The 16143-nt window shown below is 35.2% G+C and overlaps 1 protein-coding gene across 2 annotated transcripts in view; it reads left to right on the top strand.

Moving 5' to 3' along the window:
• Positions 1 to 16143, top strand: part of ROCK1 (Rho associated coiled-coil containing protein kinase 1) — a 153870-nt gene that overhangs the window by 61560 nt on the left and 76167 nt on the right. For both annotated transcript variants that reach the window (XM_037158389.2, XM_037158388.2), the window contains exon 10: positions 13163 to 13322. In XM_037158389.2, coding sequence (XP_037014284.1) covers positions 13163 to 13322 — 160 coding nt within the window. The remainder of the gene's footprint in view (positions 1 to 13162; positions 13323 to 16143) is intronic.

Raw genomic sequence — 16143 nt, 5'->3', positions numbered from 1 at the left:
AAGAAAGGATAGTATTTACCAGTCCCTCATTTCCTGCAATAGAAATAGCAAGGAACAGTAATAATGGAAATGAACTCAGCTGTGTGATTTTAGAAACAGTTACAAATTAGGTATTTGTCTTTAGGACTGCCTGTCTAGTTGAGACTTTTCAGAAGAGAAAAATCTTGTTAATTTTGAAGAATAGATCATGTAGGTTTGCCAAAATTAGCCAAGCATTCTGGTTATCAAATATTGTAAAATAAATAAGTTATATTATCTTGAGTAATAGGTATACTGAGCTATAAAATTGAGAAGGGAAAAGGGGAAATAAATCTTGCGGAAGTTAAGAAATTATACTACTGTACAGAACAACATTGAATAACCTGCTATCTGGAGAAGCTACAAGAGCAGCTTGACCTTGAGGGCATTTATTAATAATCGTACTCTAGGAAGTAAGTAACTTCTTCCTCCTCATAAGTAAATGTGACATGGTTGTTGCCTTCATGCTGCATGAGAAACTTGCAAGACAAAGAGATAAGTAGAGTGAGGTGATAATGGTTGCATTGAAAAGCTTTGTGTTTTTATTAAAGTTCTGTTCTTAGTGAAGTTTAAGAAGGTTGAAAACATACAAGTATGTTTATAAATCCAAAGAAAATTAAAAGGGGATCGGAGAAATACAAGTATCTTTTGTATTGATTTAGATTCTTTTTCAGAGTGAAACAATGCATAAATAACTAGAATAACCACACAATAAATGACTCTAAAAGGTAAAGAGGACTTTTTTTTTTAATTGAAGAACTGATAATTAATTGGGAAGGAGCTAACCTAGTCAACAAGTACTGAACATCTACTATATTCTGAGCACTATTTCATTTCAGGCACTAGGAAAACAACAATGATCAGACCAACAAATGTTATTTACCTTTTGGATCTCATAGTCCAGTGGAATTGGGGCATCCATATCAATGGCATTTTATGATAACTGTTATACTTCCTTAATATAACTGTTTATAGTTATGCAAAAATAAAACAGGTAGCCCTGGCTGATGTGGCTTAGTATATTGTGTGCTGACCTGTGAACCAAAGAGTTACAAGTTTGATTCTTAGGGCACATGCCTGGGTTGCAGGCCAGGTCCCCAGTAGAGGTTGCACAAGAGGCAACCAAACACTGATGTTTCTTTTCCTCTCTCCCTCCTTTTTCCTCTCTCTAAAAATAAATAATTAAAAAATTTAAAATAAAAAGGCTGGTAAAGTGAATTACTTCATTGATTTAATGCAAATGAACTTTATATTTAAAGGATTTCTATATTTAAGTAATTAGTATTATTATTTCTGTATTTTTAAAGTTGTATATTATTATCTATGGTTTTACATTGATACACTTAGATTTAACATATGTACAAACATTTTAATACTTTTCCTAATCCTAATAGCTCCTATTTTGTGGTTATAGTATAGGGGAAAAAAAGAAAGAAAAATGAAAGTCAGTGGAACTTATTGTTCTCTTTTTCCCTTTCCCTCTTCCTACCCCTTCTTCCCTTCCCACCCTTAAAATACCAAGAATACTTTTATTCTGAAGTGACCTTTCTGACTAGCTAAGTTTTTAAAAATTATATAACAAGTTTTCATTTAACTTTCTTTTGTTGTCAAAATTGCTTATCTTTTGCAAGTAATAGTTCTTTTGGTAATTTTACCACTTAAATGTCTTCAAATAAGAAGGCAATTAATCTTTACCATCTGTTCTTGGATGGTGTGAGAGCAGGGTAAAAAGTAGCTTGATTTTTGGCAGAATTTCTTTGAGCTTTCTGATTTTATCCACTCTTAATTTAGAGGCACAAAGTATTAAGTTTATAAATTACTTTCCCCATTCATTTGAGATAGAATTAAAGAAATGACAGGAATAGGATTAAAAACAGAAGACAGAAAAAATTAGAAGACCTAAAAACTTGGCTACAGGGTCACACTTCTAGTGAATGACAGTGTCAGGATTCTAATCTAAGTCTGTTTGACTGAAAAGCCTTCAGTCTTCTGTAACACCATATACCACTTCAAGGTTTCCACTATTCAGTATCATACAGACTAGAAATGTAGGTAAATCAACACTTGTTGGCTATTAAATTTTGGGGGAAAATGATAACATTTAAGTACTGCAACAAATATTAAAGGGCTTGCTTTAAGAAGAAGAAGAAGAGGAGGAAGAGGGGAAAGTGGAGGAGGAGGGAAAAAACAGAGGAAAACAGTCTAACAATAAAATGACACTACATACATATTGTCAATAATCACCTTAAATATAAATGGCTTAAATGATCTGACCAGAGGCATAGGGTAGTTGAATGGATAAAAAAATAAGGCCCAGATATATGTTACCTCCAAGAGACCCATCTCAGATCGAAAGATACTAAGAGAAAAAAAGTAAAGGGATGCAAAAAGATATTTCATGCAAATGGAAAATTGAAAAAAAAAAAGCTGGGATAGCAGTACTTATATCTGACAAAATAGACTTTAAAACCAAGACTGTAGTAAGAGAGAAGGATACTACATAATTATAAAGGGAACAATCTAACAAAAGGATATAGCCTTAGTAAACATGTATGCACCCAACATAGGAGCACCTAAAGATGTGAAGGAAATCTTTTTTTTTTTAATTTTTTAATTTTTTTAATTTTTTTATTGATTATGCCATTACATTTGCTCTATTCCCCCCTCCCTTCCCCTCCACCCTGCATACCCCTCCCCCACCATTTCCCCCTTTAGTTCATGAACATGTGTCTCAATTTCTTTAGATTCTGTATTTCCCCCTACTATTCTTACCCTCCCCCTATGTATTTTCTATCTACTGTCTATGCTACTTATTTTCTGTACCTTCTCCCCCCTTCCCCTCCTCCCACTCCCCTATTGCTAACCCTCCCTGAGATCTTCATTTCTATGGTTCTGCTCCTGATCTAGCTATCCTCTTAGTTTGCTTTTGTTTTAGGTGTGGTTCTTAATAACTGTGAGTTTGCTGTCCTTTCACTGTTCATCTTTTTTATCTTCTTTTTCTTAGGTAAGTCCCTTTAACATTTCATATAATAAGGGCTTGGTGATGATGTACTCCTTGAATTTGGTCTTATCTGAGAAGCACTTTATCTGTCCTTCCATTCTAAATGAAAGTTTTGCTGGGTAGAGCAATCTTGGTTGTAGATCTTTGGTTTTCATGACTTGGAATACCTCTTTCCAGCCCCTTCTTGCCTGTAAGGTCTCTTTTGAGAAATCAGCTGACAGTCTGATGGGAACTCCTTTGTAGGTGACTGTCCCCTTAGCTCTTGCTGCTTCTAAGATTCTCTCCTTCATTTTAATCTTGGCTAATGTAATGATGATGTGCCTTGGTGTGTTCCTTCTTGAGTCCAACTTCTTTGGGACTCTCTGAGCTTCCTGGATTTCCCGGAAGTCTATTTCCTTTGCCATCTTGGGGAAATTCTCCTTTATTATTTGTTCAAATAATTTTTCAACTGGTGGTTGTGCCTTTCCCCCTTCTGGTACCCCTGTAATTCGGATGTTGGAACGTTTAAAGATGTCCTGGAGGTTCCTAATCTTCTCACTTTTCTGAATTCTTATTTCTTCATTCCTTTCTGTTTGATCATTTTTTTCTTCCTTCTGGTTCTCTCCCTTGATTTGAGTCCCAATTTTCTTTCCATTACTATTGGAATCTTTTGTATCCCCATTCATTTCAATTAATTTAGCTTCCATATGTTTCTCTAATTTGTGGCTAAAGTCAACCAGTTCTGTAAGGATCCTTATAACCAGTGTTTTGAACTGTGCATCTGAAAGACTGGCTATTTCTTCATCACTTAGGTCTATCGGTTCTGGGGCTCTGAGTTGTCCTAGAGCCATTTTTGGTCTGTTCGTGCTGTTAAGTGAGCGGAGCGAAGCCTTAGTTGTTTACCAGGACGGGGCGACCCAGGTCGCTGGTTTGTGACGCTGTGTGTGGGGGCAGGGTCAGAGAGGGAGCAATGGCGTTCCTCTCCGCTAGCCCAGCGCTTCCAGTCACTCCGCACGCCTGGGGTTTATCCGATCGGAATTGCGCGAGCCTGCTGCCCCCCGCCGGCTTTCCTTCTCACTGGCTTCTCCGCACGTAAATGCGCGCGACCGACCGACCCACCGCGCCTCTTCCGTGTGCGCTCCGGCAGCCAGCTTGCTGGCGATCAGCGCCCTCGTTGCCTGCGCGCGCCACGCACCACCCCGGGAATTTTTTCTTGCTAACCTGCTCCGCTGCTGGCCTCGCTCCTTGTACAGGTCCAGCCGAGTATCTAGTTGTCCTTTGGACTCCGTATTGTCGATTTTCCGTGTGGCTTGGTTGTGACTGCTGTTAAAAATAGTTGTTCTTAGATTTGGTTGTGCACAGAGGCGAGCTGGATCCTCCATCTACGTCTCCATCTTGGCGGAAGTCCTGAAGGAAATCTTGATGGACAAAAAGGGTGAGATCTGCAGAAATACAGTCATAGTTGAGGATTTTAACACTCGACCTCAGTGGGTAGTATTCCATGCAGAAAATCAACTAGGAGACAGTGGCTTTAAATGACACACTAGATTAAATGTATTTAATTGATATTTTCAGAGCATTTCACCCCAAAGCAGCAGGATATACGAACTTATCAGGTGCGTGTGGAATGTTTTCTAGGATAGACTACATGTTAGGACACAAAACAAGTCTCAACAAATTTAAGAAGATTGAAAACATATCAAGCATCTTCTCTGACCACAATGCTACGAAAGTAGAAATCAATCAAAAGGAGAACATGCAAAGATATGGCAGCTAAATAAAATGTTAATAAAAATAAATGGGTCAACAATAAAGATCAAGGAAGAAATCAAAAGATATCTTGAAACAAATGAAAATGAGGACATAACATTCCAAAATCTGTGGGACACTGGGAAAGCAATCCTAAGAGGGGAATTCATAGCAGTACAGGCTGGCCTATCTTTAAAAAAGCAAATAAACAATCTAACTTCACACTTAAAGGAAGTGAAGTTTGCTCTAACTTCACAGTTTAAGCAAACTTAAAGGAACTTGAAAAGGAACAACAAACACACAAAGCCCAAAGTGACTAGAAGGGAGGAACTAACAAAGATTAGAGCAGAAATAAATGAAATAGTTAAAAAATGATACAAAAGATCAATGAATCCAGAGCTTGATCTTTGGAAAGATAAACAAGATAGACAAACCTTTAACCAGACTCATCAAGAAAGAGAGAAAGGACCCAAATAAATAAAATCAGAAATGAAAGAGAAGAAGTAACAACTGACAACAAAGAAATACAAAGGATGGTAAGAATATATTTTGAACAATTATATGCCAACAAACTGCACAACCTAGATGAAATGCATAAATTCCTGGAAATATACAATCTTCCAAAACTAAATCAGGAAGAATCAGATCATCTGAATAGATAGTGAAATTGAAGCACTAATCACTAAATTGCCAACAAACGAAAGCCCTGAACCAGATGGTTTTATAGGTGAATTTTACCAGACATTCCAAGAACTAGCACCTTTCCTTCTCAAAACAGTTTCACGGAATTCAAGAGGAGGTAAGGCCCCAAACTCATTTTATGAGGCCAGCATTATCCTAATTCCAAAACCAGATTAAGACACTACAAAGAAAGAAAATTATAGGCCAATACTCTAATGAACAGAGACACTAAAATCCTCAACAAAATATAAGCAAACTGAATACAGCAATGCATCAAAAAGATTGTGTACCATGATCAAATGGGATTTATTCTGGAAATTCCAGGAGGCTACAACATTCACAAATCAATAAATATGATACACCACAAACAAAAAATGAAGGATAAAAATGACATGATCATATCAATACATGTAGAAAAAAACTTTTGATAAAATCTAGCACCCATTTAGGATCAAAACTCTCAGCAAAGTGAAAATAGAGGGAACACAACCAAACATAATAAAGGCTGTATATGACACTGCCAGCATCATATTCAGCTGGCAAAACTACAAGCATTTATTTCCCTTAAGATCAGGAACAAGACAGGAATGCTGGCTTTCATCTCTCTTATTCAACATAGTACTGGACGTCCTAGCCACAACAATCAGACAAGAAGAAGAAATAAAAGGCATCCAATTTGGAAGAGAAGTAAACTGTCGTTATTTGTAGATGACATGATACTGTACATAGAGAACCACAAAGATTCCACCAGGAAACTACTAGAACTGACAAATGAATTCAGCAAAGTAGCAGCATACAAAATTAATACCAGAAATCAGTTGCCCTTTTATTTTTTATTTCTTTAAAGATTCTATTTATTTATTTTTAGAGAGAGAGGAAGCGAAGGAGAAAGAGAGGGAGAGAAACATCAGTGTGTGATTGCTCTTGCATGACCTTGACTGGGGACTTGGCCCACAACCCAGGCTGGTGCCCCGAATGGGAATCAAACCAGTGAGCCTTTGGTTCCCAGGCCGGCACTCAGTCCACTGAGCCACCAGCCAGGGCTCAGTTGCACTTTTATTGGCTCAGTATGCCAATAATGAACTAACAGAAAGGGAAATTAAGAAAACAGTCCCATTCACAATTGCTTCAAAAAGAAAGAAATACCAAGGAATAAACCTAACCAAGAATGTAAAAGACCTGTACTCAGAAAATTATCAGACACTGAAGAAAGAACATGAAGAAGATACAAATAAGTGGAAGCACATACCATGTTCATGGATAGGAAGGATTAACAATGTTAAAAAGTCCATGGTACCCAAAGCAATGTATAGATTCAGTGTAATTCCTGTCAAGATTCTAGGACCATAGTTCACAGAACTAGAACAAATATTTCAAAAGTGTATATGGAATCACAAAACACCCCATGTAGCAACAGCAATCCTGAGAAAGAAGAACAAAGTTGGAGGAATCACTCTACCTAATATCAAACTATACTACAAGTCCATAGTAATCAAAACAGCCTGGTGGTGGCATAAATACAGACATATAGATCAGTGGAACAGAATAAAGAGCCCAGACATAAACCCACACCTTTATAGTCAATTAATATTGGACAGAGGGAGCAAACACATACAGTGAGCTAGAAATAGTTTATTCAATAAATGGTGTTGGGGAAAATTGGGCAGATACATGCATAAAAATGAAACTAGACCACCTTCTTAAACTACACATAAGAATAAATTCAAAATAAATCAAAGATTTAAATGTCAGAACCAAAACCATAAAAATCCTAGGAGAAAACAATAGAAATCCTAGGAGAAAACAATAGGCAGCAGAATCTTGGATGTTGCTTGTAGAATTTCTTTATCAGTTATATCTTCCCAGGCAATGGAAACAAAAGAAAACAATAAACAAATGGGACCTCATCAGACTAAAATGTTTTTGCACAAGAGTGGAAATTGTCACAAAATAAGAAGACAACCGCAGAATGGGAGAACATGTTCATTGACATCTGATAAGGGGTTAATATCCAAAATTTACAATGAACTTCCAAAACTAAACACCGAAAAAAATACAACCCAGTTAAACAGTGGGCAAAGGACCTGAATACACACTTCTTCAAGGAGGACATCCAGGTGACCGATAGACATTTAAAAAGATGCTCAGTGTCACTAATCATCAGAGAAATACAAATTAAAACCACAATGAGTTACCATCTCACACCTGTCAGAATGACTATCATCTATAAATCAACAAGTGCTGATGAGGATGGAAAGAAAGAGGAACCCTAGTGCACTGTTGGTGGTAATGCAGACTGGTATAGCCACTGTGGAAAGCCATATGGAGATACCTCGAAAAATTAAAAGTGGATCTGCCTTTTGATCCAGCTATTCCACTTTTGGGAATATATCCAAAGGAACCCAAAGCACTAATCAGGAAGAACATAAGCATCCCTATGTTCATTGCAGAGTTATTTACAATAGCCAAGATATGGAAGCAGCCCAAGTATCCTTCAATAGATGAGTGGATAAAACAACTATGGGACATTCACACATGGAATTCTACTTGGCTTAAATTAGAAGAAAATTTTACCCTTTCCAACAGTGTAGGTTGACCTGGAGAACATTATACTATATGAAATAAGCCAGTCAAAGAAATACAATATGATTTCACTCATATGTGGAATATAATGGACAAACCGAACTAACAAGCAAAACAGACACAGACTCATAGATGGAGAACAGGTGACAGCTAGTGAAGGGGGAAGTTAGGCGGTGTGGGGATTGAGCAAAAAGGAAAAAAGACTAATGGACAACAATGGTGATTGCTAGGGGGAGGGGGTATAAGGGGACTAAATAGTAATGGGAAAATATATAATAAAATTAAAAGAAAATGATAATATTTATTGCACATATTTTTACTAATACCATGTTAAATGTAATATATGCTAACTTGCAAAACATTTTCTATTCATGCATGTCATTTGAGATAAGATATTGCCATTCCTTAATACACCTATAGCTGGTGAGAAATATGCAACATGGTAACTATCACCTCATGACGTAAGTTTTCAGTTTAGTTAAAAACAAAAATTTATTGTCTAACAGCACCTACATACTCTATTCTTAGTTCCATGGATTTAGTCTAACATCCTCTCTTTTAGAGTTACATTCTCATGGAAGAGATTATTAGTGCAGGCTTTATGGAGAAAGAATTTAGAGTCTGGCAAGTGTCAGGTGTTTAGGAGTTTATACTTTCTCAGCATTTACAGTGGGCTCTTTAAAAAACTTTTAGAAAAATACCTCCTTTTATTGTGGTAAAGTATATATAACATAAAATTTACCATTTTGACCATGTTTTTGCTGTATAGCTCAGTGGCACTAATCACCTTTACCTTTTTTAGCAACGCTTGCCACTATCTATTTATAGAACCTTAATTCATCCCAAAGTAAATTTCTGTACACTTTAAACAGTAGCTCTCCATTCTTCTCTAACTCTAGCCCCCTGCTCATAGCTTCTATTTTCTGTCTCTGTAAATATGACTATTGTTACTCAAACAAGTGGAAACATACAATATTTATCTTTTTCAGATTGGCTTATTTCACTTAGTTTGTCTTCAAGATTCATCCATGTTATATATCCTGTATCAATTTCATTTCAGATCTAAATATTGCATTGTCTGTATGTACCACATTTTCTCCCATTCATTTAGTAATAAATATTTGGGGTGCTTGTACCATTTAGCTATTGTGAATAATACTTTTATGAACATTGGTGTGCTAATATATATCAGAGTCATTGTTTACTGTTCTTTTGAGTTAATTTTTGTATGTGATTGTAAGGAGTTCATTCCTGGTCTCTACCCACTAAATGCTAGTAGCATGCCTCCCTCAGTACAACAACCAAAAAACATACCAAGACATTACCAGGTAAGTACCAGGATGCAAAATTGTTTTAAAATTGAGAGCCATTCTTTCAAAGTCAGATTTGTACCAAGGCCATGATTGACAAGTACTTCACTAGGAGAGACAACTCATTTTTTTTCTTCCTCAGTTTACAAATTAATTTTTGTGAAGCTAGAATAGTCTAGTCTGGCAGTTCTGTTGTCCATTAAGGTAAGGGAATGGTAATAAGATATCTTCTCATTCATTGGTAGTAGTAGTATTAACAGTTTCTTTGAGTTAATATGTTGCTTCATTCCCATAGTCATCAAATCGTTCATTGTGTCCCAGACACAAAACATTAGTTATTTCTGGCCTGGAATATCCAGATGATTCCGTAGAAAAATGATTCCTATATGTAAAAAGATTAAGATCATGAAACCAGGTCAGTTAAGAAACATGAGATGATTTTATCTAGAGTAGTTATTCAGTATTGTAACCATAATATTTCAGTGATGTTTATTATACCCCTGTATCTTTTAACTGAAAAGTCATTTTTCCTAAAACCTGTTTTTCTACATTATTTTGTTTATTTTATTACAGTTGTCCCAGTTTTTTCCCTTCCTTCTCCCTACCCAGCCCACACATCACCTGTAGTCATTTCCCTCTCCATTGTCCATGTCCATAAGTCAGTCAGTCATTTTCTTTGACTAATCCCTTCTCCTTCCTTCCCCCATTCCACCTCTCCCTCCTCCAATCCTACAGCTATCAGTTTTGCCATGTTTCCATATCTCAATTATATTTTTCTCGTTATTTTGTTCATTAGATTACAGTTATAAGTGAGGTCACATGGTATTTGTCTTTTGCTGACTGGCTAATATATTTCATTTAGCATAATAGTCTCCAGTTCCATCCATGCTATCCCAAAAGGTAGTACTTCCTCCTTTGCTTCTGCTGCTTAGTATTCCATTGTGTAATCGCACCACAATTTAATCCACTCATGTACTGATAGCTAGGCTGTTACCAACACTTGGCTGTAGTAAACTGCTATGAACATAAGAGTGCTTATGTTCCTTTGAAATCATGTTTCAGGATTGTTAGGGTGTATTCAGTAATAGAATTGCTGGGTCATAAGGCAGTTCCATTTTTAATTTTTGGAGGAAATTTGATACTGTTTTCCACAGTGTCTGTACCAGTCTGCATTCCCCACATTCCTACCAGTAGTGCACTAGAGTTCACTTTTCTTCACATCCTTGTCAGCACTTGTTTGCTGATGTATTAATGATGGCCATTCTGACCAGTGTGAAGTGGTAGCTCATGTGAGTTTTTGTGGGTTTTTTTTAAGATTTTATTTATTTTTAGAGGGGAAGGGGAGAAGGAGAGAAACATCAATGTATGGTTGCCTTTCGTGCGTCCCCTGCTGGGAACTGGCCTGCAGGGAACCAGCCTGCAACCCAGGCATGTGCCCTGACTGGGAATCGAACCGTGATCATGTGGTTCGCAGGCCTGCGCTCAGTCCACTGAGCTACACCAGCCAGGGCTCATGTGGTTTTAATTTGCATCTCTCTGATGACTAGTGATGTTGAGCATTTTTTTTTTCATGTCTATGGGCCATCTGTATGTCTTCCTTGAAGAAGTGTCTGTTCTGGTCCTTTGCCTATTTTTTGAATTGTTTGTCTTCCTGGTGTTGAATCGTATGCGGGTTTTCTATATTTTGGAGATTAAACCCTTGTTAGGTGTATCGTTGGCAAATATGTTCTCTTATACGGTGAGTTCCCTTTTCATTTTGATGATGGTTTCTGTAGCCATGCAGAAACTTTTTAATTTGATGTAGTTCCCTTTGTTTCTTTTTTCTTTTATTTCCCTTGCTCTAGCAGATATATCAGCAAAAATATTGCTACATGAGATGTCTGAAATTTTACTGCCTATGTTTTCCTCTAGGACTTTTATGGTATCACAACTTATATTTTAAGTTCTTTATCCATTTTGAGTTTATTCTTTTTTTTAATATTAAATTTTATTTAGTTACTTTTCAAGTACATTTTTTTTATCTATTTCTCCCATCCCACCCCACCCCCCGTGAGTTTATTCTTGTATATGGTGTAAGTTGACGGTCTAGTCTCACTTTTTTGCATGTACCAGTCCAGTTCTCCCAATACCACTTATTGAAGAGACTATTTTTTACTCCACTGTATGCTTGTGCCCCCCTTGTTGAATACTAATTGACCATAGAGACATGGATGTATTTCTGGGCTCTCTATTCTGTTCCTTTGATATGTGCATCTGTTCTTATGCCAGCAACAAGCTGTCTTGATTACAGTGACCTTGTAGTATATAGTTTAATATCAGGTATTGTGATCCCTCCACCTTCGTTGTTCTTTCTCAAGGACTTTTTCTTGTTGATATAGTAAATGTGGTTTTTTTCTTAGTTTACATTTCTAATAATTCATTATTGGTATACAAGAATACCATTGATTTCTGAATAATAACTGCATCCCATTAATTTGCCAAATTCACTTAATTAGATCAAGAAGTTTTTTTGGTGGAGCCTATTAGGTTTTCTGTGTACATTATCATGTCATCTGCAAATAATGAGTTTTACTTGCTCCTTTTCAGTTTGGGTGCCCTTTATTCCTTTTTTGTCTAATCGCTGTGGCTAGAACTTCCATTACTATGTTCCAAAAATATGTGTAAGAGTTGTTAAAGCAGCACCCTTGTCTCGTTTCTGATCTTAAGGGAAATACTTCTATTTTTTGCCTATTGAGCATGATGTTGGCAGTAGGTAAAAACTTTTTTTTAGAATTCACTCTCTATAACGAGCCCGAAGGAAGATAGTAGTAGCATTAGTTTCATATGGTACTTTTGTGTAATGAAGATTTAAGCATTGTCATGTATGGTTTTATATTATTATGTATGTATAAGCCTTGCCCCCCTTCAGGTTTATAACTCTTAAAGATTTTTAAAAAATTTATGTATTCATTCATTCCTCACCTAAGGATATACTTATTGATTTTAGAGAGAGGGGAAAGGAGGGAGAAAGAGAGGGATAGAAACATTGATATGAGAGAGGAACATCAATATATGAGAGAAGCACTGATTGGTTGCCTTTCATACATGCCCAGCCGAGGACCATACACGCAATCTTTCAGTTTTGGGGGTGATGCCCAGCCAACTGAGCCACACTGGCCTGTTTCCTTTTTTCCTTACAGGCATTTCATAAATACCTCACTGAGTTGTTCCTTAATCACTTGATTCAGGAAAGGTAACGAGTCTGAAAATATAGTTCAAAATACTCTGCTTCTTATAAGTTAATCTTACATTTATTGACTGAGGGGGGAGGATACCGATCATCTAGATTTTAGATTGAGAAAAATATTTCAGTACCAGATTCCAGTATTCCAGGACTACTAAGAAGTATCCTTGATTCCTAGTTTGCTATAGAGCACATTAACAGACACAATACTGTATTTGAAACTAATCAACTTCGGTTACAATTCTTTATGCTATAATTTCTGAAAAGTCTTTTATAGTTCTAACTGCTTTTGCATATTTTATGCTATAGTATTCTAAAACAAACCTTAATAATACTTGCCTTGTAATATTCAGATTAAATGTGAGATATGCAATTATATCTGTGTAATTATAAGTGATTTTGAAGTAAGATCATTGTTCCACAGAATTCTACATGATCAATATCAATTAATTGATTATCCTAATAAATCATACTATAATATGACTCTCCCCATTTGGAATTTGTGGTTTGCAAGTTACTTGTTTGTAAGAAACCATTAGTAGTTGGTATATAATTTTTGTTTCACTTTATTTTTACATTAAATTTGAAGTGAACTACTAATTTTGTTTTTATTTTTAGCTGTAGCACCAGTTGTACCTGATTTAAGTAGTGACATTGATACAAGTAACTTTGATGACTTGGAAGAAGATAAAGGAGATGAGGAAACGTTTCCTATACCTAAAGCTTTTGTTGGCAATCAACTCCCTTTTGTAGGATTTACCTATTATAGCAACCGTAGGTACGTATGATGTTAGGGACAGGTACTAATTTGTGTAGTCATATTTATTATTTTCTTAGGGACATCTAAAAATCATTTTAAGAGCTTTAAGGTAGATTTGAATGGTATAAAAAGAGATACCTTAATATGCCATTTTTCAGCAATGCATGATATTTCTAGTATTTCATATTTAATTTCTTTCAGACTCATCCACATTCAGGATACCATTTTTGGAAATTCTTTGTTTTTGATACACTATATATCTTCAAATTATAACAATTAATAGGTTAAAAGATTCTTTTAATACTAATATTTTGGATAATCTTGTTATCCAAAGAGTTCTGGCTTTATAAAATACATTTTGGAACAACACAGTTTTCTAGCATTATCCTAACTGCATTGATACATACCAAAAGCCTGTAATTTTTAGCTCTTCAAAAATTATGACCCCTCCCCAAAACTGCTCAATGAATTCACCCTGTCTTAGAACATGTAAGACGTTGTGGCCTTAAATTAGGCAAGTAACTTTGGCTTTTTATGCCTCTATTTTTTCAAAAATAGGGAAGATGATTATGATAATAATGATAATACTAGTTTGATAGAGTTGTTGTAAGGGTTAAGTAAATCAAAACAGTAACACACTTAGAACAATGCTTTACATGGAATAAGCAGTCAGTATTAACTGTATGCACTTGAGATATAGGTTAAACATTTAATATTATTTTTTTACTTGGCTGAGTATTCATTTATTCATTCATTCAACAAGCATATTTGACATCTTACTCTTTGTGTGGTATATACTAAGCACCTAGGTACAGAGAAAGAATGAGTAAGTTATAGTACCTTCTCTTGAGATGTTCATATCCTAGCAAGAATATGGATAAATTGTATAATATAGGTTGGAAAGAACTACACAATAGAAATCTAAACAAAGTGCTATACCAATATATAGTGAGCCATATGGCAACATTTACTGGGTGTGTCAAATCTACTTATTAAATTTATGTTTAAAATATATATTTTTAAGTAAATTATATTCCATCAGAGTGGCATTAGATATTTGAATGGCTTTGAGTAATTATTAAATTTGCGGTTATTATAAGTTAACCTTATTTTAAAGTGAAGCATCTTGTCATTTTAGTCATAACTTTTAATAAGAGCGAATTCAGGTCAAGTTTAGAAAGTAAGGCAATTTAGTCCTGGCTTGTGCATTTTTGTAGTAACCTAAATGTAAGACAGTATTGGATACTTTTTGTTGCATCACCAGTCAGGTAGGTAGTTTGAGTTTTGACCCTTAGAAAAGTCCCATATTTTAATTTTTTTTCCTCCTAACACTCCATGAGTATAATATTGTAGCTATTTTATATTGAAATAAATACACAGAGAAGCTTTAAAGCAGTTTTTGCTGAAACATCCCTCTCTTAAAAAAATTTTTTTATCAATTATTCTCTGGGTTGGTTTCTGAAACACTTGAGATGTTGATGTAAACAACCTGTAAAACTGCAGGGATTTTCTGTAGATAATTGCAGTTAATTACTTTATTTAGGTTCATCTATACGAAGCTAATTAGAATTAGATAAACATTATACTACTTGTACTATGTTGTCATGCACTTGATTATGTTCTCTGTTTTTTTTTCTTACATTCATTTGTTGCATATCTCAAACTAAATTTCTGGTTCTTAAAAGTAGAAATTGAACTGTGTTTTTAAGTACCACTGCCTTATTGAGTAATATACTATTGTTTAGTAAATGCATTTATATTATGTCAATGGTCAAGGGGACAGTTACTCTTAATAAATAAAAAATCAGGAAAGTATTGATTAGCTGTATTGTAATATATCTAATATTACAGGACTATACTATATAGGAGTAAGTATAATTTTGAATTACTGGTATAAAATAAAAACCTTCTGAAATTGTTACTTCTGAAATCTAAACATACTTTTGATTACCAAGGGCAGAGATCCTTATTGGTGAAGTATAGCTGAATTAAAAATTATTTTAAAAAATAGCCTTAAACTTTTTCACTACATTACTAATAATTTAACATGTCTTTCATTTAAAAAAGTTACCTGAATTACCACATTTTATATAAAAGCAACAGTATGCAAAAGAACCTTGAAAGAAAGAGAAAAAGAAGTAGAAGAGCAAATGGATGGGTACAGTTGGTGTTCTTACATTCCCAGTGCTGCATTCGGGGAAACATGTCAACTTTGCAGAAGGCTAAATACCAACTTCAGTTATATAGCATACTAAATTTAGAAGACATCATACAGATCAAAGAGTGTAATCTCTTATCTAATTCAGATTCTACTGGCATTCCTATATTTTTTTATTTACATTATATAATGCAGAATCTTGCACTGAATTTATGAATTAACTTAATAGTCAATGGAATTAAATTTTAGTACCTCTAAAGTTTGTCATTTGTCACCTGGGACCTTTTCTCTACCACTCTGCTACATAGCTGTAGTTGTCTCTTGATTATTTTATTCACTAGTTGATCTAAATAATTTTCCAAGGAAAACATAGAAAGTGATATATTTTCCTGCTGTTTCTTTTAGAGCATTGTTATATATGTTTAATGATAGTTAAAGGACACTTGATTGTCTTCTGTTTTCTACTGTTAATATCTAGTACATTAACAACTGCCCTACAACAGCTGTGAAGTATACTGTCGTTATTTGTTATCTTTTTGAGAGAGTTCTACTGGTTAACCAAGGCAGTGGCTGTAGTGGTGGCGATAGTAGATGTGGTAATAATAGTGCAGTAGTTATAGCAAGGTACAAGTCGTGGCAGGGACAGCATGGCAGCAGCAATAGCAACCTTACCTGTACTCC

This window comes from Artibeus jamaicensis, unplaced genomic scaffold, assembly GCF_021234435.1.
Source record: "Artibeus jamaicensis isolate MK-2021 breed Jamaican fruit bat unplaced genomic scaffold, CSHL_Jam_final contig_354, whole genome shotgun sequence".
NCBI lineage: Eukaryota > Metazoa > Chordata > Mammalia > Chiroptera > Phyllostomidae > Artibeus > Artibeus jamaicensis.
Note: the sequence above shows the minus strand (reverse complement) of the source record. Positions and strands in the feature narration are given on the sequence as shown.